Below are 22,682 nucleotides of genomic sequence, written 5' to 3'. Positions count from 1 at the left end.
ACATGCCTCACCAAGCAACAGCCAACTACTATGTGTGGAGTTTTGCATGTTCTCCCCGTGTCCCCTAGGGTAGGTACCCTCACAAAAAACATGCAGTAATCCTGGTCTCTAAACTGCCTCCCCCTGGCCAGCCGGGGCGCCTGATGGAGGGGAAAGGAACTGGTTGGAATAACGTGTTCCTTTCACGCGCTACGTCCAACCAGGGAAACTCCCCCCTGTCAGGTGTAAAGGAGCAACTTGGACACTCAAGCATGAAGGAAGCATGAGTTAAGTCCGTTGCTCTCCCCAGGTTGGCGGAGGGTGTGTAGAGCCCAGGATCACAGTAGATGATTGACACAGGGAGAAAAATGGGTTACAAAATCGTGGGATAAAAAATATTAAAAAAAAAGCAACAGCAACTACACCACATGAAGGTCCAGGTGGCCACTCTGATGCAGCTCCATGGTTCCCGGGCTGATCCAGAATCAGATGGAGAGGCTCCAGTCCATGTTGTCTGACAAAAACTCAGAGATCCAGAGCCTTGTGTGAGCAAACTCCAGAAACTGGAGATGATGTTGAAGTCGCAGCAGCCAGTGTGTCCTGCTCCAGCAAGACAGTGGAAATCAGGATGAAACCTACTACACTGACCTGCTCCTAATGAAGCTAAAACAACTCTACTAAGGACGCAGAACATATGGGGGGGATGAACTGTCTCGTCAGAGAACGAAGGCTCTGTCAGAGAGCCAGAGATGTCTGGAGCTGGAGAGGAAACTCTTCGCAGCTGAACGACTGCTCAAGCAGGGGCAAAGTGACAAGCTCAAACTATACAGCTGCGAGTTGAGGATCTCCAACACCAATATGAACCCAACGAGGTTGAACAAGCACGGCCATCCAGAGAAGAAAATAAAAGCTTCCTGTCGGCATTGTCCCTCATTCTGCCGTTATCGAGGTGGAGGCTGCTGCTTGTGAGATGAAGTCCAATAAACCAGTTGAAAACAAGCCCAGAGCCCAGCGCCTCACTGACATGTCATGTCCTCAAACAAGTTCCAGACTGATCGGACCAACCGCCAGCCAAGTGTGTGAGAATCTCAGAGGAGCCTCCAGGCACAATTATCTTTGGGTTTAACTAAAGAAGTAATGTTCTAGTTCATTCAGTCTTCATTCAGGGAATTATATTATAATTAATAATAATTAATTATTAATTATATTAAAAATGATAAGTTAAACAGAAAGCATTTAAACTTTTTATTATATCATAAACTGGCATGTGCGAAGGCATATCACCCGTTTCAATACATTTTGTACCACAGTTTCCTTAGCGGTTACCTGCATTAAATCTTGGGGGAAATACAGAATAAATAAAATCAAAAATATGCATAATCATCGTATGCAAATCATCATATGCATAATAGTAGGAATGTCCTGGACAAATACTAATAAATGTACTCGTAATTTCTCTGCCTGCCTCTGTTCCATTTAAAGTGAAACAGTCAGAAAACAATGTCTGTGACATAAAAAGAAGAGTCACATTGTTTGAAAGCAGGCATCTTGCAATCGCGTCTACCAATCTGGAACTACTTTTATATGTACAGTTCATACTTGTGTCAGACATTGACCAGAGTCTATCTACGAGTTCACAAGCTTCTGCAGCCACTTCTGGCCTTTTGTTTCTTCAATGTACGCGTACAGATCAGGGCCATATAGGGGAGACACACATGGCATATATATTCCATTCAACCAGAACTTCACCAGTCATCTCTTATAGCTCCTTGATCTCTAATTCTCAATGCACGAGTGGGCAACAACTCCCAGCTTCTCCAGAAATGTTCTGCAAAACCATTGCTTTGGTGAGGTCAAAATTAACCACGGGTATTGTATAATAGAGTATGCAAATGCATGATTTTCAGGACACGCCCCCCCCCCCCTCATCTAGACCGAGTGGCAAAACTGAGTGTTGGAGTTTGGAAGCGCTCGTTGGAAATCACTCAACCGTCCTGCGTACCACCCGTTTCTAAATGTCCCATAATGCAGGAGGCAGCAAAATGTTGCGTTATTGAAAACAAGCACTTCCAAATCCAAACCGTGACACTTAAACAGAAAGTAGCTCATAACGTTTCTATGGTGGATTTTTATCAAAAAACGTTGCAGATAGAAAGAGGAAAATTCAAGCTTTTCGTACAGCTGCAATCTTGGCGACTTTGTTTAATGCAATCAGTGGGCGTTCCCGCGTAACTTCCAGGTACGATGATGTCATTGAACAGCGATCAATAGAATAATTAATTAAGTTAATAGAATAATGGAGAAGCATGTTTTTCCCCCTTCTTACAGTACTGACTCGACACCAACAAGTTCTAATAGACTTCGTACAATCAACTAAAACAATTAGTCTGATTAACCATTTACAGTAATCCCTGTATTATACTTTGGTTTTCGAACGATTGCAATCACTTCCCCCCCCCCCCATCAACATTCAGTGTCATTGTTCAGCTTGACAACACAGCAACACACAAATTGACACAATGATTAAAACAAAAACAATTTCAGTGAGCTGTTGGTTCAATTAGTTACAAAGAATATTGGGAGTTAAGCTTTTTATCAAAGTAGGTGGAGACATAACTCCCTAGTAATACAGTACATTGAGAAATAAATGAACAAGTTCCACAAGGCTCTATGCGTACAACTAAAATTCAGACAGGTTCGTACATAGGGTTGGGATTTTGACGATTGCGATTCCTTAATAACCGCTCTCTTTAACGATTCATATAGGGTTCCAAATGGACCCTTACAGGTCTGTAACTCTGAGTGTACGAATAGTACCAAACAGACTATTACAGGTCCATTTGGTTCCCATTTGTACACTCTCAGAGGTTAATCCTTGAAATGATAAAGTTTGCATAGCAGACGTGAGGTCCACACACATACCAGCTCTGACGTAGAGAAACATTTGGAGCCGGAAACGGCTCCATATGTGACTGGAAACCGATTGCTGGTTCCTCAATGTCGCAGTTGATCCGGTTCCTTTCCGATTTCGTCCCGGATCCCCAGCGCTATGCGTACATGATCCTCTAGGTCTATAGATCTCCATCATCATCATCATCGGTCCATCATGCTGAGGATCATCTCAGGAGTGAGGTCTCCATTCGCCGCGGTCTCCTCCGGCACCTCCTCCTGGACCTGCTGCTCGACCACAGACGACAGTTTCCCCATACCCTCTTCCGGCTCTTCGATGGTCCCGCTCCTCTCGTCCGCTCCGGCCAACGCCTTGACATGTAGCTCCTGCTGAACGCCCGTCTGCTCCTTCCCGACGCCACTCTCCTCCTCCTCGCCGGTGACGGGGAGGTCAGTGATGTCGCCAACGGGGAGGTCAGTGATGTCGCCCGCGGGGAGGTCAGTGATGTCGCCGGCGGGGAGGTCAGTGACGTCGTCGCAGATGATTACAGTGTATGCTGAAAAGGGAAGAGGGACGATGATGACATGGATTAAAGCCCCACAATCTGTGTGATTTGTGTGAAAAGGAGCACCGGTGCTGCCGTTTCATACATACTTAATTATTACAAATATTTAGAATGACGTTTTGGTAGCCATATACCCTTTGAAGATTCTTATCACTAGTTTGACCACTTCAAATCTTAAAGATAATAACTAATAACCCGAAAATAGTCAATCTACAAGCTCACAAACATGTCGCAGCCTCGACAATGTATTAAATGATCCTTTAACGACTTTCACGGTTTTCAAAATTAGCCAAGCTCGTAGATCACCGTCACTTGTGAGCTTCGAGATCACGGTCACTTTTGTAGGTCACTGTCACTTAAGTCTCTTTTTCGTTTTAGGTATATTTTTATTTTCACCATGATATAAACAAAGAAGGGTGTTGGCGAACATTTTCTGTCAGTTTTCAACAATGCAATTATCACGACTTGTTTCGCACACTTTCTAATGTCTGATATAATCTTACTCGTTTTATTTTTTGTCGTCGGTATCCCTCTCTTCACTTGCCACTAACCACTTTCAAAATCTCAAAAATAGTTGAAATAGCCACTCAGCAAGCTGCGATGAATAGTGAGGTTTTGCGCTACAAGTATCAAACAAGGCTTAAGTGGTTAAAGAAAGAGAGTATTAAGACGTAAACAAATGTTAGGTGGTCCAGGGGTCCTTGGTAGGGGTTTCAGAGAGAGCTTGAACATCTTCTGTCATCTTCTGGGGGGTCCCTGGCACAAACTCTTCCATACATTATCATTATCATTGGGGGTCCTTGGCAGCAGAAGCTTACATACCGGCTGGTTTGTTCTTGGACGGCCGCCCTCGCTTCCTCTTGACCGGTGGCTGTATTGAGGCAGGGACCGGTGTGACCGGTGGAGCCTGCTCCACCGCCATCTCAATAAACAGACTCTCCTCATCCTGCTCAGGTTCTACATCAGAGGACAGACGGGAAAAGAAAGAGACTTCATCTTTTAATCACTTTGAATCTTGGGCAGAGTCGTTCACAGGCGAAAATGTTCAGGTTCAGGTTTATTTATAGATACAGAGTATAAATACAATAAATTATTTTGCTCAGAGCACTCTCAGTCTTACATACACAGGACATAAACAAACAAAAACGCAAGTGAAGTGACAATACTGTTCAAGGTCAGCTGTTCAGCAGCCTGACTGCCTGGGGGAAAAAACTGTTACCGAGACGGGTGGTGTGAGATTTGATGCTCTGGTAGCGTTTTTTGGAAGGGAGTGGTTTGAACAGGGTATTTGCGGGGTGGCTGGTGTTGTGGGCTTTTTTCATACAACGAGTGGTGTAGATGTTGTGGAGACTATAGGTAATTCTGTGCTGCCGATGATTTTAGCTGCTGCTTTAACTGTCCTCTGCAACCTCTTGCAGTCCTGAGCGGTCGTGTTACCGTACCACACTGTGATACAGCCAGTTAAGACACTTTCAATTATACAGCGATAAAAGTTCACTAGTCCTTGACTCCTTTTGTACTTAAACCAACATTTTTAAGGCGCCTCAGAAAGTACAGTCGCTGCTGCGCCTTCTTGAGGATGTACTCGGTGTGGAGTGACCATGTGAATGTGTCTGTGATGTGTATGCCCAGGAATTTAAAGTCATCAACTATGTCGACAGATGACCCTTTGATGGAAATGGGGGTGTGGATACCTTTGGACTTTCTTAAGTCTACAATGATTTCTTTGGTCTTATTGGTGTTAAGTGAGAGGTTGTCGTTATCGCTCCATAGAGTTAGATCTTCTATCTCCCTCCTATAGGCCCTCTCATCACCGTCGGTTATTAATCCGATCACTGTGGTATCATCCACAAATTCAATTATGCTGTTATTCCCACATCTGGCGACACAATCAAACTGTACACAAACAGAATACCTGTGTCGTCATCATAGACGTAATCATCGTCCTTCCGGCGACGCGTCTTTCTTCGCCTTCCCCGTCGAGTCGCAAGCGGTGCAGGCGCTGCCACGTTCTCCTCACTAGCCTCCTGGCCGTCGCAGGTCTCGTTTACCTCCTCCTCCTCATCGGAATTCTGGCCATCACAGATCTCAGTAATGACGTCCTCACCGTCATTCTCCTCGCCGCCGTCATTCTGGCCGTCGCAGATCTCAGCGTGACGCAGCATGACGTTCTGAGGGGAAGGAAACAACAAAACAAAACATGGAGGCATCTCAATGTCACTAAAAAAAACTAACTTCAGACCACCCGAGACAAACGGACACGACTACTTATCATCACCCTTAAGCCCCATGACCCACCTACCAATTCCAACACACTTGTCTAGTTTGAGATGGCTCAGGGTAGAAAACAGATTTAATCATAATATCACCGGGTTTGGTATTTAATACCTGGCAGATAATAGGAGCGTCGCTGTCCCGCCCCCTTTGACGACGACGAGATCCCCGGAAGAGAATTCCCCATTAATTTCCCCCATAGACTTTTCAAAAAGTATTTATTTAAAGACGTTTACCCCGCGGACAAAGACAACTCGGCTCGTGACAATCATCATGACAATAAACACAACGTTTTGGGCCGATCAAATAATTAGTACGAAGAAAAACAAAACAAAAAGTGTTGTACCCTGCCTTTTTCCCCCCTTCTTTCTAATTATTTGATCGGCCCAAAACATTGTGTTTATTGTCATGATGATTGTCACGAGCCGATTTGTCTTTGTCCACGGCGTAAACGTCTTTAATAAATACTTTTTTGAAAAGTCTATGGGAAAATTGAAAGGGGAATTATTTTCCAGGCCTCTCGTCGGGTGAGTGACTGCGACGCTCTATGTATTATGATGGTTAAAGAGATATTGCCCTCATACAGCCACAATACGTCGTCTGATCTGGTACTACCCTAATTTAGAACAAATATGGGAAAGTTCTCGTGCTACTACTCTGCCACCAAGATGTGGAATGCCCTGACACTGTCCATTAACCCATTCTGACCGGGCACCCATTTTGGTGTTGGCATCATGTTATGCTTTAGCTATTGAAAAATAGCAGATCTACAAGCTCATATCGCGCCACCGAGTGGCGCGATACGAGCTTGTAGGTCTGCTATTTTTGAAAAATCGAAGAACGACTGACATTTTTTAGAATCTGATCTCAGGTCAGAATGGGTTCATCAGACCAGTGTGTGTCCTAGTGGAAACCTCATATGAATCTGATCTCAGGTCAGAATGGGTTAAAAGGATGCGTGCACTGTGTTTCTTTCAAAACTGGCCTGAAAAACTATCTAGGAGAGGTAAATTTAAATTACCGTAGAAAGGAGGTGTCATTCACTTTTCCCTTTTCTCCTTTGTACATACCGGTATATAGTGTTTGCATTTGTTGATGATATGTAATATTGTGGTTTTTTTTATGCTATGCCGATGAATTCAATCGAAACTTTGTTCCACCACTGTACGACTCAGTTGCAACCTTACCCTGCGAGAGAAGGTCTTGTCACATTTCTGGCAGATGTACATGGCTTGGATGAAGCTGGGGTCATGGACGCGTTTGAAGTGCGTGTCCAGGACCGACTTGTGACTGAACGTCTTGTCACACTGGCTGCAGGCGAACGGGCGCTCCCCCGTGTGCGTTCGCTTGTGCATGACCATGTGACGGTCCTGGGGACAGTGCAAAAACAGAAAAAATTACAACATTACATTTGGTTTGACTCAGTTCCATTTAAATAAAAATATTTGAAAACTAGAAATGCACTCTCTCGAGAGGTGCACACCTACTTGTGCGCAAGTAGAGCGCGCAAGTACTGCCACTAACTAATGTCTATTACAACTTCTGTTCTAAATCCTTTAGACCAGTTATTGTCATTATACCAACCTTGAAACGTACCTTAGTTACTTCACCATCAACAGCCAATAAGGGACCACCATTCACTCGCACGCACTGCAGTGCACAGGCACGCCCACACACAGTTTTTAAGGACCCACTTTAAGGCCAGTGCAGTACAGCATGCTAATTGCCTTTTTTTAAACCTCACCCATTTTAATCCAACACATACATACCTATAGCCGATCACCAAACGTACCTTAGTTAGGTCATCAAGAATGGTGGTCCCTTATTGGCCAGGTGGACAACACCGACATACCCTGCCGATCGTAGTACTTGCACGCTCTGCTCGGGCAAGTAATAACTGATGTACAAGCTCACAACGCCTCGCATTGCGTTTTGCGTGATCATTGCGAGGCGTTGTGAGCTTATAGATCAGCCATTTTCTGCCCTTTTTTTTTGTATTTGGTATTAAAATAGTCACTTTACTGTCATCTGGGGACCCCCCAAAATCACGTAGGGACATAGCTGTTCCTTGGAGTGGTTGCACCACTCAAAAAATAGACGATTTTCTCATCTACATATGACGTAAATTTGTGTGAGACGAAAATCTACACCAATAGCTGAATATAGGACGGTCTAGTGCCCCTCAAAAATAAAATAAAAGATTAACCCATTCTGACCTGAGATCAGATTCATACGAGGTTTCCGCTGGACACACACTGGTCTGATTGACCCAATCTGTCCTGAGATCAGATTTCTAAAAATGTCAGTCGTTCTTCGATTTTTCAAAAATAGCAGATATGAGCTTGTAGGTCTGCTATTTTTCAATAGCTAAAGCATAACATGATGCTAACACCAAAACGGGTTCCCGGTCAGAATGGGTTAAGATGCAGCCACTTTGCCCACGTTTGCCAAAGCCAAACATCTTAGACCCCACCACACCCTTCTCTCTCAGCCAAGGAGTCGTTGGCCTGAAAAACATTTAAGTATATAATAGGCTTAACTCATAAAACCCCATCTCATGCTTTGGTAACCACGGCAAATTCACTTGGGACACGTTAGGCAAATTCACTTGGGACACGTTAGGACAAGTTATGGTTATGAAACCCAAAGTTGTTATAAATCCTATGTTAGACTTATTTTATTTAAACTTGGGGAACTTAACAGACATGACGTTTAGGTAATAAGAAGAGCAGGCAGGACTCAAGACAGTTGACATAGACGTACGTGTACACTAGTACGTACCAGTTTGCAGCAGTAGTCACACTCGTCACACTTCAAGCTTTTGTGGTTCTGGTGAGTCTTCTGGTGCTGGCTGAGCGTGTGGCGTTCGTGGAACACGGCGGGACAGTAGCGGCATTTCTCGCCGTTCTCGATGTACGAGTGCTGATTCTTCAGGTGCACCGCTGCAAACGAGGACATCATTAACCCATTCTGACCTGAGATCAGATTCATACAAGGTTTCCACTGGACACACACTGGTCTGATTAACCCCATTCTGACCTGAGATCAGATTCTAAAAATGTCAGTCGTTCTTTGATTTTTCAAAAATAGCAGACCTACAAGCTCGTAGCGCGCCACTCGGTGGCGCGCTATGAGCTTGTAGATCTGCTATTTTTCAAATAGCTAAAGCATAACATGATGCCAACACCAAAATGGGTTCCCGTTCAGAATGGGTTAAGAGCATGGCCTGGGGTACATCTGTGCAAAGCTTTTAGACGAATTAGCACAAAATCACCCTCATCTCTCCCTAACCTCCTCCACTATCATGGTGACTAAGATATTTGAATCTATGGATAGTTATAAACGGGGCAAAAAAAAAAAGGAAAGAAAACATGAACCGGACCCACCCATGTCACTCTTGCGGGAGATGACGGTGTCACAGTGCGGGCAGTGGAACTTGGCCACGTTTTCTGTGTGTTTCTGCTGGATGTGGATCTTCAAGGTACCGCTCTGTGTGAAGCGGACGTGGCAGATGTAGCACTCGTATGGCTTCTCACCTTAAAACACACAAAACATGCTGTTGTTGGTCACCCGTGTTCATTTCAAACTGGAGATACAAACCAAAAACATGGTTATTGTGTAAACATATATCCGTGAAAAGATGATGAAAGAAAGTGACAGTGTGGCCTTCATTTTCATAAACAGCAGATCTGCAAGCTTGGTGTGATGCGTTGTGAGCTTGTAGAGTTTCCAGTATGTTTTGTACCATAAAGAACATACTGTGTAGATAGGGCTTAAAGCTGTCTTTTTAGTGAATCTGTATGGTAGAGTATGTTAATACAATTCATCACTTGGCTTGGTTGAATGCTTCATTCCGATTGGTCAATCACTGAATTCAGCTGTGTATTAAGTATTGGTAATGATGACCACTGGGCTCACTAACAGGCTGTCTAATCAAAAGGCTAATCTAAAGCGGAGGGGATAAGACCTTGTATCAGCCTGTCGGGGTCCATTTAGTAAAAATGACTGCCTCGCCTTGTTATCCCTTGACTAACTAACACAACGGTGGTGGTTGTAGTTGGTTGTAGGGGGGCAGCGGTGGCCAAACGGTTTGCGGAGCGGTCTTGATATCCGAAGGTCGCTAGTTCGTATCCCCAGACCGGCACGTTAAAATGACCACCGCTGAAGTGCCCTTGGGCAAGGCATTGAACCCCTACCATGAAATGTTCTATGAGCAGGGCCTGGCTGTAAACAAGTTCTTGAGCTTAGTTCAGTTACCATGGGTAAACATGGTAACTTTGCTTTGGTTGTACCTATCCATCTTCAATTGAGGCAATTAGACCCCGAGGTCTGGTTTACTAGAGCAATTACATCAAGCTCAAAACACAATATATCCTCCACACAAACGTGCTGTCTCTCTATCATCTGAAACAATTGGAAATGTTGGCGATCGCTCATGCAAGGTTCATGCGTTTGAAACCCCCGGGGGAGGACATGAAGGCTACGTATTGCAGCTTTTAAGTGGTCGTTAACAGATAAGCGTGTCTTGCCAGTGTGCGTCCTCATGTGTCTCTTCAGCTTGTAGGTGTCTCTGCTGGCGTAGCTGCACACGCTGCACTGGAACGGCCGTTCTCCCGTGTGAGAGCGGATGTGTCTCTTCAGCTTACTCACCTACGAATAAAACGACATGTTAAAAGGTGCTGGACCAGGTGAGATAGTTGTTGGTTAAACCATTGTTCTTTTTTGTTGGTTAGAATGTTAAAGCTCTATATTCTGACAGTGATAGAGCTATAGAGTGTTTGTTCAGTAGCAGGGGTCGCCATGTCTCTAAAACGGCACCTTTCAGGTGGGTTGCGGATAACTTGCCTCCACGCTAGCATAGTCGCACATGGAGCACTTGAAGGGTTTCTCGTGCGTGTGTTTGTAGCGGCGATGACGTATCAGCTCACCGCTGGTCACAAACGCCATGTCACACTCTGTGCATTTGTGAGGACGTGTGCCTGAGACATTGACATGACAAAAGCAGGACAGAAGAGAACACAGTTTAACCCACTTCCAACCTGGCACCCATATCTTGGGCTCGTCAAGAAAAATGTCTAAATGTTTGAAAATGTTGAAAATAAACATATACGATCTACAAGCTCACAACTGTGATAATGTATAATGGCTATTTTAGCTATTCGTCATTCCACAAAATATATACTGTGTATAGGGCTTAACCCTAAACGCAGGTGATTTTCACCCGGACAATTATATTTTTGTCATTTTCATAATGTTGTTGCTGATGTCTGAGGCCTTCGTGATGCTCAGTGACATCATAGAAGGTATAGGTTTGTTTCCCCGCCCACATCCCTGGTTTTACCTACAGGCTTCGGGTGAATTTCACCCGTGTTTAGTGTGATAGAGAAAAATCCCATACACCCACAATGGGTTTTTTGAGTGGTGCAACCACTCCTCCAACCAGCAATGTCCGTGTTCACCTATGTATGTATGTATGTATTAATGAGCACGAGTTTGACTGAGTACCAGTAGGGGCGCTGTTTGCCAGAAACAGAGAGAGAGATAGTATTAGTGCTGCACTGTTGCCTGCTAATGACAGAGAGAGAGCGAGAGAGAGGAGAGGGGGGGGGGGGAGGAGGGGAGTTGCACCACTCAGTTCACACGGGTGTGATATTTTTTTCACTGGACCATTCTCACATGTGCCAGGAATGGGTGGACCAAAGGAGAAGTTCCCAGGCTCCATTAGTTTTTTCTTTTAAGAATATCTTTCAAAAATAATACCCACATTTTTCGCCGATTTTGCCTCCCACATGATATCCATTTTCTTGGTGAAAAGTCATGATGAAATATTAAAGAAGAGTGCCTCAAGTTCGGCCGAATAGTTCGGTTGGCCGAAGATTGGGTTGCATCATGTACTGTACCTGTGTGTGTGTTGAGGTGGTTTCTCAGCAGGGTGGGTGTCCTGAAGGCCCTCCCACACAGGTGACATTTGTGTGGCCGGTCGTCCGTGTGGCTCTTCATGTGTCTGTCCAGGCTGGAGCGTTTGGGACACATGTAGTCACACAGCTCACACTGGAACGTCTTATTTACACCTGCGCACAATGACAACATTTAAATAAATCAAGTCATCATAGTCGTACAATGGTGAGATCGCCTTCTGTTCTGAAGGGAGTTCAGTTTGGCTTGGGGCTAAATAGGTGCGGGGAGCTAAATAAGAGCGGGGAGCCCTTAAATAGAAAGATTTGATGGAATATGCTTCTGAACATATTGCTAGTTTGACCACTTCATCTGAAAATAATATCCAAAAATAGCCTGTCTACTACTACTACTATGATGAGACATTTTGGCCGATATCGATATCCGATATAATTAATTGCTGTTATGGCCGATAAACGATATAACCGATTCTGTATTAAGAAAATATAAACATTTTTGCCATTCTGAAAAAAGACTTTAACTTATAAAAGCTTCCCCAGAAAACATTGATATAATTTGCAGCCTTCATCATATCAAAAGGCTTTTTCAGGCTTTTTTTTTTTCCTTTTCTTAAAATAATTATGAAATAAAATATCTGCTATTTTACCGATTACCGATATATCCTTTTAAGGCCAATATCGGCCGATACTGATGCGTTTGCCGATTAATCTCCCATCGCTACTCTTAATGTGTCACAGACAGACTGAAGAGCTTGTAGATCTGCTATTTTTGCTGTGCAACATGCTTCCATAGAAGACCTCTTTCACACTAAATTGATAGCTGACTAGGCATCACACACTGCAAGAGTTCACCAAGATGCGATCCAGACCCGATACATATAGGCTACATCATTCGTTTTTTATTCCAATTCATTTTGACATCTCACGCACGTGCAGGATACCGCGATACAAGCGCGTGGCCGACACAGGACTCCTCTCTATCTCTCTCTCTCTCTCTGCGTGCACACCACACACACAGGAATAGCCAGGCTACACAGGGCGAAATGTTTGTGATAGCGTATAGCCTACGTGCGCTATAGCGAGACAGGACGTTAAATCTTGATTTTCATTAAATAACTAGTCCACACACACACACACACACACACACACACACACACACACTGCACTGTTGATTCTGATGCGGTTTTATCAACATTATTCAAGTGAAATGCGTTGGTTTTATAGACTATTTAACCGAACGGCAACATTGTGCTAATATAGCTACCAATATGTACGACTTACGGTTATATATATATTATCATCTGATCATCTATCGATACAGTCCACAGACAGACAGTGAGTGAGCACAGCTGTCCTGTAATCTCATTTGCTGTAATATGGCCTTCTCGGGATGCAGCCCCGCAACCCAGTTCATACTGTATGATATCCAGTCGCCGAGAAAGACAAATTATCAAACCTGCTAGATATTCAGAAACGGTCGGAAAGGCGTTGGCGAGTGCTTTTATCGGCGCTATATCTTCTCGCAGAGCCTTTCACACACAGCGAGCGAAACCTGGGCGATCAAAGCCAGATCTTGCGTCAGATCGGGGGTTTTGTCGGCGAGCGCCAAAAATGGTCCCCGGCAGCATAATCGGAGCAAATATCGGGCAGTGTGTGTGTAGTGTACGAGCCATTAACCACTTGGCTATCAGCGCTGCCAGCAAAAAGTGATCTCAAGGCCTGGGGTCTGGCCTAGCGGTTCAGGCACCTAGGCTGGTAGTTCAAGTTCAAGTTAGTGAGCTCTAACCTTTCTTCTTGATCTTGGTGGCTTTCGGGAGTTTCCTGTTGCCTATGACCTTCACAGCGTTGACCTCCGACAGCTGCCCTTCCTGCTGCTCCTCCTCCTCAAAGTCGTAGACGGCGTCCCCGCCCGCATCACCGCCGCCCCCCGTGTAGCGCAGACCCGTCTTCTTGGCTGGGGACGACATCACGAGCGTGACATTTTTAGTCCTCGATTAGTTGTTGCAAAATCTCAATTCGTTACTTAATGGAACACATATTCAAACACTCATGTTTGCCTTTTATGGCAGATATATAATATATTATACAAATAATATAATATACAGCATTACACAGAATTATCAAAATTAGCAGATCTGCAAGCTTTAAATGCGGGATGAAGCGACACGCGAGCTTGTAGATCTGCCATTTATTTATTTTTTAAATCCTGAAAAGTAACAGTTTTGTGTTAGCTTACGGAACTAATTCCTCTACGGAGAATGACATCGGGTCACCTTAGAATCGTCTCATATAATAGTTGTGGTCCAAAAATAAGCAAATTGTCACTATTGTCAGGGAGCGAGGTGGCTCTGTATCACTTACGAAAGTCAGTCACGCATATTTTCGGCAGCAGTTAACGTTAGCGTTTTCTCGCCTTCAGTTGATGCTTCATATCTATATGAATCAAAACTGTCCTATTTTGTTTATTTTTGGAACAGAGTTGATGCAATATTAAACATGTCTACGATCAGTTGATTATGCCATGATTATGAAAGGGCCTGTTCTTCTTGCCTTGCTTTCCCTTGCCGACAGCAGTGGCGCCCGGCTGGAAGGCAGGGTCTTCAGACTGTTTGGGGTCTTCAGGTTGTCGCTCGTTCTCCTCTGTCAGAAACGTGTGCATCTCCTCCTCACCTGTCATCACCTCTCCATTATCACCCACCTTCACCACCTGAAGGAACAAGGTCACCACGATTAGAGCAAGGTTGAGACCGCCCCCAAAATAAACCATTTAACTCTTTTGCCGCCGAGATCCACTTTGGCCGCCTATTTTAATATGAATTGATTACGGTTCACAACTGTGTTCTCTACACGCTCGTAACACTCCGGTTCGGGTGCGATGAAAAAAACAAAGTGAAAGTTCCGCTGTCTTATGCCGTCTATGGGATCGCAGTTTTTAGAATTGAAATATCTCGGATTCTTCTTTTTGGATCAAATTCATTTCAAATTAATTTGTGGGACATCGGTTTTTCACTTCCTGATCTCGGTTTTCCGAGTGAAACGGCTTTCAAACTAAAAGTGTCCCAAATCTAAAATCAATGCCTGGCTGTTCTGGAGTACACAATTCAGACATCAGATGGGGGTGTTGGTGGTAAATGAGTCAAACTGGGGACCCCCCCACCCTGAAAAGCACTTAGAATCGTAGAGGTGAGTGAGGCATGCATTACATTTAGTTTGACTCAGCTCGACAGATAAATATTGTGAAAATAGCCAATCTACAAGCTCACAATGATCTACAAGCGAGGCGTTGCGAGCTTGTAGATCAGCTATGCTGAATGCTATGTTCACAATTTGTTTGAGAGCTTAGACAGAGGTCTGTTATTCTCTGCCGTTCTCTGCGCACGCAACACCTTTTGTACGACGGAGCATAAAGTAGGCTTGATGGGCTGCACCTGCACGAGCACGAGTAGGCTCTGCTGCCGTGATTGGGCCCCCTCCCTCTGGTCTATACGACAGCCACTGCTATACTGTAGTGCTGCCAACGAATATTCTATATCCGAATATAGATTCGAATCAAAAAAAATAATTAATAACCGAATATATAAAATTAAGGTTCGAATTAAAAATAATAATAAAAAATATTTTTTTATTTATTATTATTATTAGTTTTCGGTGCCATGGGTAAGCGTTGTGACTTGTGAGCTTGTAGATTAGTTATATTTGCCACGCGACACGCCGACAACGGCATACATTGAAGAATAAATCAGCTGCCTCGCACTCTTCCTAAACACAGACTATACAGCGCAGCGCAGCGCAGTTCTGATTGGCTGCCTCGTCTCCAGCCATGTTGCCTCAGAATTCTTTAGGGTCACTAATTTGAGCATAACAGCGGAGGGCAGGCGCTAGCCAGCTAAAAAGTTTCATAACGTCGGCACTCGGCAGCAGACCCACAGTCCACAGATAATAATAATGCAGCAGAATTAACACTGCCTCCGTGCCTCGTTTTGATAAGGCTGTGTGGTAGGATTGCTCATTTAAGAAAAATGTTTTACTGGAGAAGGGAGAATGTATGCGTTCCGTTCCATCTCAGTTTTCAGCAACACCAATGCGCGGAGAGAGAGAGTTGCGCCAGCAATGCGATCTTAAATGTTATGTCTCAGGTTGTATTGGTGTAAATATAATTATTAAAAAATCCGATTGGCTCGAATTAAATCCGAAATCCGAATGGCTCGAATTGTTCGAATCCACGTGGGTTTTTAAAACGAATATCCGAATCCAATTTTTGGACAATTACGGCAGCCCTACTATACTGTAGGTGTGGTTTTGAGGACAACTGCTTTGAATTGCCATTATTGTTTACACACAACAGAAACCAAGGATTACGTATATATTTCAAGGGGCAAGAGATCACAATAAAACTCATAAGCATTCCGCCTCCATACTGGGAGAAAAAACAACATCTGATGGGATGCAATTTTTACACGCAAGTGCAGTGACCACGTTTACATGGTGGCGAGGGACTGCCCAGACTCCGACATCCCATTAGTCAGGCTTGGCGTGCGGTTAGGGGTTAACGTTGGTAATGCACGAGTCAGACCAACGCGCCGTCTGAATAATGAGCCGTCGGGGCTAATGACATGGCACCCATGTGGTGCCGGCCGCACGGCGCACGCATACTGGTTCTTATCAGTGTGACGTCGTCTGGTCTATGTTAATCACTGGCAGCGACACGTTTTGAACGTGGTAAATAATGCTACTTTTGAATTTGATATCCGAAAAGTAACAGTTTTGGACATTGATTGATGGAAAACAGTTTGTAGAATGGGTACAGTTCAACGGAAGTACAGGCCAATACAAAATCTGCAAAGAGGATAAAAACCAGACAAAGCACAAAGACTTCAGGGTCCTCCATTTTCAGTTCGTCAGAACATTTAAAGACATACACTTCTATGCAAAAAAGGAAATCGTCATATACACGGTAAAATATGTACAATTAACCTTTTTTCTTCTTTTTTACAGAGGCCCGGGTTTCGAATTGCAGCCGTCCGTAAGTGCTCTTTGAGAGAGGTTTTGAAGGAGTCACAAAGGGATTCACATTTGCCGTTGGTGGGGCGTTCCACATTTTAGTGGCATAGGAGCAAAATGAGTTTAACCCCTTGTTTGAGCCGAATCTGGGTTGAACGTGGTTTCACATGAGGTTTCCACCCAACAGGGGACGATATGTTGTTTTAAATCTGTCGCGAATTGTTTTAGCTGAGATTGCGGCCCATCGAGCAGGTTCGGGGGGGTCAAATTAAAGCATGGCGCAGCAATGTATGCGTGTTTCCACATGCACAGCTGGCCCGACTCACATTAAATCGCCTTTTTTTTAACCCTTGTGCTGCAACAAGAAAAATACCACCTTTTTGTTCAAAGTGATACGGGTGGGTCGGTGCCATACCGTGAAGCCCTCGGGGCAGATCCTGAGGGCGTCCCTGTTGCAGTCCGAGGAGGAGGAGGAGGAGGTGACGAAGGTGGCCGTTTGGAGCCCGTCCTGCACCATGGCTGAGGTGACCGGTACCTGCACCAGCTGCAGCTGTCCCAGGCCCAGTGCTGCGCCACCGGCCTGCTCGTCCATGTTCACCACCTACATATTATGGAATAAAGCAAAATATGTGCTAAAATTAAAAATGGCAAAAAATGTTTTAGGCCGACCAGCTGAAGAAATCATGACATTTCTGAGACCATTCATGAAGTAGTTGCTTCTAAACTTGTATTCTATTGCTAGTTTGATCACTTCACTTTCATCTTAAAAAGAACTAATGACGTATTGTGTGGAAGGAAGACGTTATTCCAACAAGTTCCAGCAGCCCCATGTTGCTATAGCAGATCTGCCCTAGTAATAAGTTATATTATCATATTGTCAATCATCTGCATTACTTAAAATGAGAACGTAGAAGAATTGTTATTTTGATCAACGTTTGGCAACAGCATGGAATTGTGGACAAAGTCTTATCCAATGATTATAATTTTGAGTCTGAGAGGCATCCACGTGTCATCAAATGATGGTCCGTGTGGCCTTGACATGAAAAGCGTTGAAGACCACTGCTTCACACACACACACACACACACACACACACACACACACACACACACACACACACACACACACACACACACACACACACACACACACACACACACCTGCAGCGTGATGACTTGTCCCTGGTCTCCGGTGGCGGTGACCGTCACAGTGCCTCCCAGCATGTCACCCTTCAGCTGCTGCAGCAGGGCCGGGCTCAGAGCATCCATCACCACCATCCTCACGCCGCCGCTGCTGCTGTCGACACCCGACGACAGTCCCGCGTCCACGGAGCCACCATCATCTCCATCCTCCTCCACCGAAACCTTACCGTCTGAAGCCGTCGAGGTGGGCTCGGCCCGAGACGTCTCCATAGAAGCCACCTCTCGGCCTCCCAAAGTTGCAATGGGAACACTTTCTCCCTTCTGTGAAGAGACAGACACACACACACACACACACACACACACACACACACACACACACACACGTTGTTTTTGTTTTGATACATAGCCGTATTGTAGCCGCAATGTGCAACTCTAGATTTTTTAAATAATGGGATGAATCTAGAGTTGCAATACCCTCCAATGACTCCCCACTCATCTTTTTTCGTTTGCGATCTGCTTGTCTTAAACGACGTTAAACTCACCAACATTGCAGCTGTATAGTACAAGCTTGAATTATCCTCTTTCAATCTGCCGAGCTTGGAGATGTTATGAGCTACTTTCTGTCAAGACCTTTTGGAGTTTGGAAGCACTCGTCGTACGTCACTGAACCTTCAGCGTTCCACCGGTTTCGAATTTGCACATAATGCAGGAGGCAGCAGCGCGACCCGTTAATAAAAACGAGTGCTTCCAAACTGCAACACTTAGAAAAAGAATCACTTGCAAAGGATGTCTTGACAGAAAGTAACTCATAACATCTCTACGGTGGATTTTTATGAAAAACAAGCTCGGCAGATTGAAAGAGGATAATTCAAGCTTGTAGCTGCAATGTTGGTGAGTTTAACGTCGTTTAAGACAAGCAGATCGCAAACCAAAAAAGATGAGTGGGGAGTCAATGGAGGGTATTGCATCTCTAGATTCATCCCATTATTTAAAAAATCTAGAGTTGCAAATTGCGGCTAGCCGTATTGTATGTTCAACCTCACTATAGACAGAACTGGCACATGTTGAAGGTTTTTCATGCCAGACAGTGTAATGATTTAATATTTGGAAATCTATTTGTGTTTACATCATGGTGACCCGGCAGGCACTCTCCTAATAATTGTGCCAGGAGGAGAGTTACAACAACCTCCCCCCCGTGCTAATGCTTAAGGGCTATGGACCAGAGCTATAGATACAGATTATCAACGCTTGTTTTGAAAAGGATAGTAGATTGCATGTTTGTGTTTTAGCGAGCGACACTGTCATACCATGCCGTAAAATGCTTTTTCGTTTTGGGTTTTAAATCAGCAAATCTACAAGATCAAAACGCGTCCTTCCGCGACGCGTTGTGAGCTTGTAGATCTGCTGTACATCTGTAGAACTGTTTTTTTTCTTCTTCCAACAACGCTATACTGCGACGCCTACAGGCCGAGGGCAGCTACTACAACAACGTTCCACTTTACAGTAGGCAATAAGGATTTATTGTATTATTATTTACCTGCTATGAATCCGTAATGTCGCTCTCTATTCCGACGGAGAGCACAGTTACCTCGGTTATCTGTGACTGTATACGTGCGCTGCTGTGTGGGAGCCGTTATTAAAGCAGCAGTTATATTAACACAAAATGGAGGTCTGGAGAGGAGAGGACAGAGGACCGACGGGGGAAAACATCACAGGAGGAGGGGCCAAGTTTAAATTCTTCTTCTTCTGCTTTTATTCTTGTTCTTGCGTGCATACCGCCACCTTAGAATAAACTCCGCCACCCACTGACTGTTGGAGATTCTAAAACGTTTGAATTTAATTAGTATGCGAGTGAGTCAATACGAGTCTGACTCGTACCGAGTCGTACGTCTGTCAAAACGGTGACTCAGTCACCGTTTTGTCAGAAATTGAGTTTGGTTCTGAGACCTGGCTTGTTGCACCTGTGTTCCCTATGTCAATCATTGTGGTCACATACCCCCCATGGTGAACCCGCCCATCTAACAAAACTAAGCACACTGGCAGAATGGCTCCTTCAGTAGACAATGGGCATTACATTTAGTTTGACTCATGTTCTCCATCTATAAATATTAACGACTCGCAACACATTTTCTAGCGTGCCTCCTTGACAATTAGTCAATGTGGAGGTGTCCGCTCTGAAACTGGGAGGTTGGGGTTCGATCCCCGGCCAGGTCATACCAAACTTCCAAAGATAAAAATGGCTGGGACCTAATGCTTGGCACTCAGCATCAATGCGTTGGATTATGGGGGGGGGGGGTCAAATGAACTAATGAAATTATTCCTGAGCGTGGCACAGCTGCGGCTCAACGCTCCAAGAGATGGGTCAAATGCAGATAACTAATTTCTCTGCAGTAACGTGTGTGACAGTGATTGTGTGACAAATCGTACGACTTTGACATTAAGGCATTGGGCTACAACAAGAGTGTCATTACACTCGTAACTACAGTGCATGTTTGATTTTCTTCAATTTGACATTCAGATCGCTGGTGGAGCTGCAAACCTCCATGTAATGGGGGATATGGCTGTGTGGATGCCTGAGAGGGGGTGTTTTGAGTCGGGTAGAGGGGGCCCGAGCACTTTCCAAGTGGAATAATGGTCCAACATTCTTTTTTAAATCACACCCGTGTGAACTGAGTGGTGCAACTCCGTTGTGGGGGTCCCCGTTGGGTCCCCAGAACTTCCAGACACCCACAGGAACGTGCTCAGGGTGCCAGCCCGGTTCCAGCGAGCCGCCCCACGTCTGAAACGTTCGAGAAATGACTGTGTGGAGGAATTAGCAGACAGGGAGAGAGAGGGAGACTCTCTCTCCCCCCCTCTCTCTCTCTCTCTCTCTCTCTCTCTCTCTCTCTCTCTCTCTCTCTCTCTCTCTCTGTCTGTAATTAGCAGGCAACAGTGCAACACTATCTCTCTCTGTTTTTAGCACAACAGCGCCACTTTTGCCCCTACTGGTACTCTAAACATAGGGACACGTGTACACGTGGGTTTAGGGACATTGCTGTTCCTTGGAGTGGCTGCATCACTAAAAAATCAGACCGGTCTGAAGTGAGTGGAGCAACAGTACTCTAAACATAGGGACATGTTGGTACTCTAAACATAGGGGCAGTACTCTAAACATATATAGGGACATAGGGGGGACATAGCTGTTCCTTGGAGTGGTTGCACCACTCAAAAAATGTGTAAACCAGGAGGCCACGGGCTTCTCCACTCTATACCCTCTTTTTTTAAGATATATTTTTTCTGCCTTTATTGGACAGGGTATACAGTATGATGACAGGAAATGGGGCGAGAGATGGGGGGTGACACACGGCAAAGGTCGTCAGGATCGGGAGTCGAACCTGCGTATTTCCAAGTGGACTAGTAGTCACACTGAAACTTGGGCTCTTCCCCTCTCCCCATGGGGTAGTTGTGAGGTCAAGCCTGACCGTTTTGTTTTGGGATGTCTGGAGCCTTGAGGCTGGGCCTTTGAGGTGCTGTGGTACCATGAGGTTGCCGTAGAAATGTAGATGTAAACATTTAATAATACCCCCTTTATAAAGTCATTTCCACTGAGATTATCTCATCTGTCACACCCCTGTGGTGCTGTTTTGTCTCACAATGTTACTGTCCCATTTGTTGAACTGATAGGCTCAAGTCTTGAGGCTATGTTGGCTGTTGTGGGAGTGAAAGCTATAAAGGCTGTGATCATATTACTCTGGGAGTCAGACTGGGGTTGCCATTAACATGAACAGGTCATCTAAGTCTTGGCTCCTTATACTCGAGTAAAATCCTCATACTTACAAACTCTGAATTATTGTGTTGCCTCATTATTATAATTGTCCTTCTGAGCATGTGTCTATACAATTTATAATCGAGGAGAGATTGTAGTGCTCAATCATTGTTTTGTTTAATCACTTTCAGTTTCACTTAATTGTTTATACCGTATATCGTATTCTATATGATTTATTCTCTCCAGTCGTGATAGGATGAAATCGGTATCCGACCCAACCTGAAATAAAATGTATAAAAAAAATCACTTAATACCCCTTTCATTTACTGAAGGACATAAAAATGCTATATCAACCTCGCTCATATAAGTAGCCTATGCTGGCAGCTGCGACAGCCAGTCACAGCATTGTTGAGCTGCATCTGCAATTCTGCATGGAAAATTAATTATTCATTTGTTACATAATCGCGAGAACATTTTGTTCATCTTCGTTTACTGCCGCGGCAGAATCTTGACAGTTGGGTTGGACGTGATTCGCACTTAATTGATCAGATGAAAAACGCCACTAGCTGTCACGCTCACGCATTAAACCTGGCTTGTTCACCCTTTTCCGTTCACGGCATCACGTCTGTTCTCCTTCTTCTTTCTTCCCCATCCAGGGGAGGGGGGGGAGCAAGGCGAGGTCCCCTGTTGTCTATATCTGTCAGTCTGATCTGAATGAGCTCTCCGCTGACATCATTTCTAACTTTGTTCCTGTTTTGTTGTTTATATTTTCTTATTTCTCTTGACTTGGTTGTGGCGCATTTTGTATTATTAGTAGTAGGCCTATTAAAAAAAAAGAATATTATTCAATCTGTCAGTTTGGAGTGAAGCCGCGAGAGCGGTTTCGCGCGTCGGAACTTTAGCCGATCTACAAGCTCAAGAGGCGTCGCTACCACACAGTCCATGGACGCTACCTCGTAGCTCGTAGCTTGTGTGTCTGCTAAATTTCTCGACGCGCGACACCGTCGTGCGACGAAGAGCAAACGAGAGCGTTACAAAGCCGCCGCCTGCAGTGTTGCCATGCCTTCTTATTATAAGCGACCTTTGTCTTTTCTGTAAAGTTGCTTGTAAATAGCCTAGAACTTTGCAGCCCGGGTTGCATTTTTTTGGGACTTGTTTCTAAAGTGTAGTTAT

At 44.6% G+C, this 22,682-nt stretch overlaps 1 protein-coding gene across 1 annotated transcript; it reads right to left on the bottom strand.

The window, feature by feature from the left end:
- Window positions 1–425: 425 nt before the first annotated feature.
- Window positions 426–19,466, bottom strand: LOC308319225 (transcriptional repressor CTCF-like). The gene is made up of 14 exons (XM_080769174.1): window positions 19,302–19,466; window positions 17,783–18,085; window positions 17,040–17,225; window positions 14,174–14,330; window positions 13,410–13,577; window positions 11,609–11,779; window positions 10,554–10,687; window positions 10,238–10,358; window positions 9,095–9,244; window positions 8,490–8,650; window positions 6,896–7,078; window positions 5,350–5,605; window positions 4,257–4,391; window positions 426–3,425 (listed from the first exon to the last, which is right to left on the bottom strand). The coding sequence occupies exons 2-14, from the start codon at window positions 18,032–18,034 to the stop codon at window positions 3,073–3,075; spliced, it is 2,427 nt and encodes an 808-aa protein (XP_080625300.1). The 5' UTR covers window positions 18,035–18,085; window positions 19,302–19,466; the 3' UTR covers window positions 426–3,072.
- Window positions 19,467–22,682: the final 3,216 nt, after the last annotated feature.

Source organism: Protomyctophum bolini (genome assembly GCF_963924005.1).
Source record: "Protomyctophum bolini genome assembly, chromosome: 1".
Classification (NCBI taxonomy): Eukaryota; Metazoa; Chordata; class Actinopteri; order Myctophiformes; family Myctophidae; genus Protomyctophum; species Protomyctophum bolini.
The sequence above is the reverse complement of the archived record's forward strand: the minus strand, read 5'-3'. Positions and strand labels throughout refer to the sequence as shown.

Coding starts and splice junctions, on each gene's coding strand:
- LOC308319225 (XM_080769174.1), bottom strand. CDS start 18,034: ATGGAGACGTCTCGGGCCGAGCCCACCTCGACGGCTTCAGACGGTAAG. Junction 14,331..17,039: donor TCTGCCCCGAGGGCTTCACG/GTATGGCACCGA, acceptor TTGTTCCTTCAG/GTGGTGAAGGTGGGTGATAA. Junction 10,688..11,608: donor CCACCTCAACACACACACAG/GTACAGTACATG, acceptor TCAATGTCTCAG/GCACACGTCCTCACAAATGC.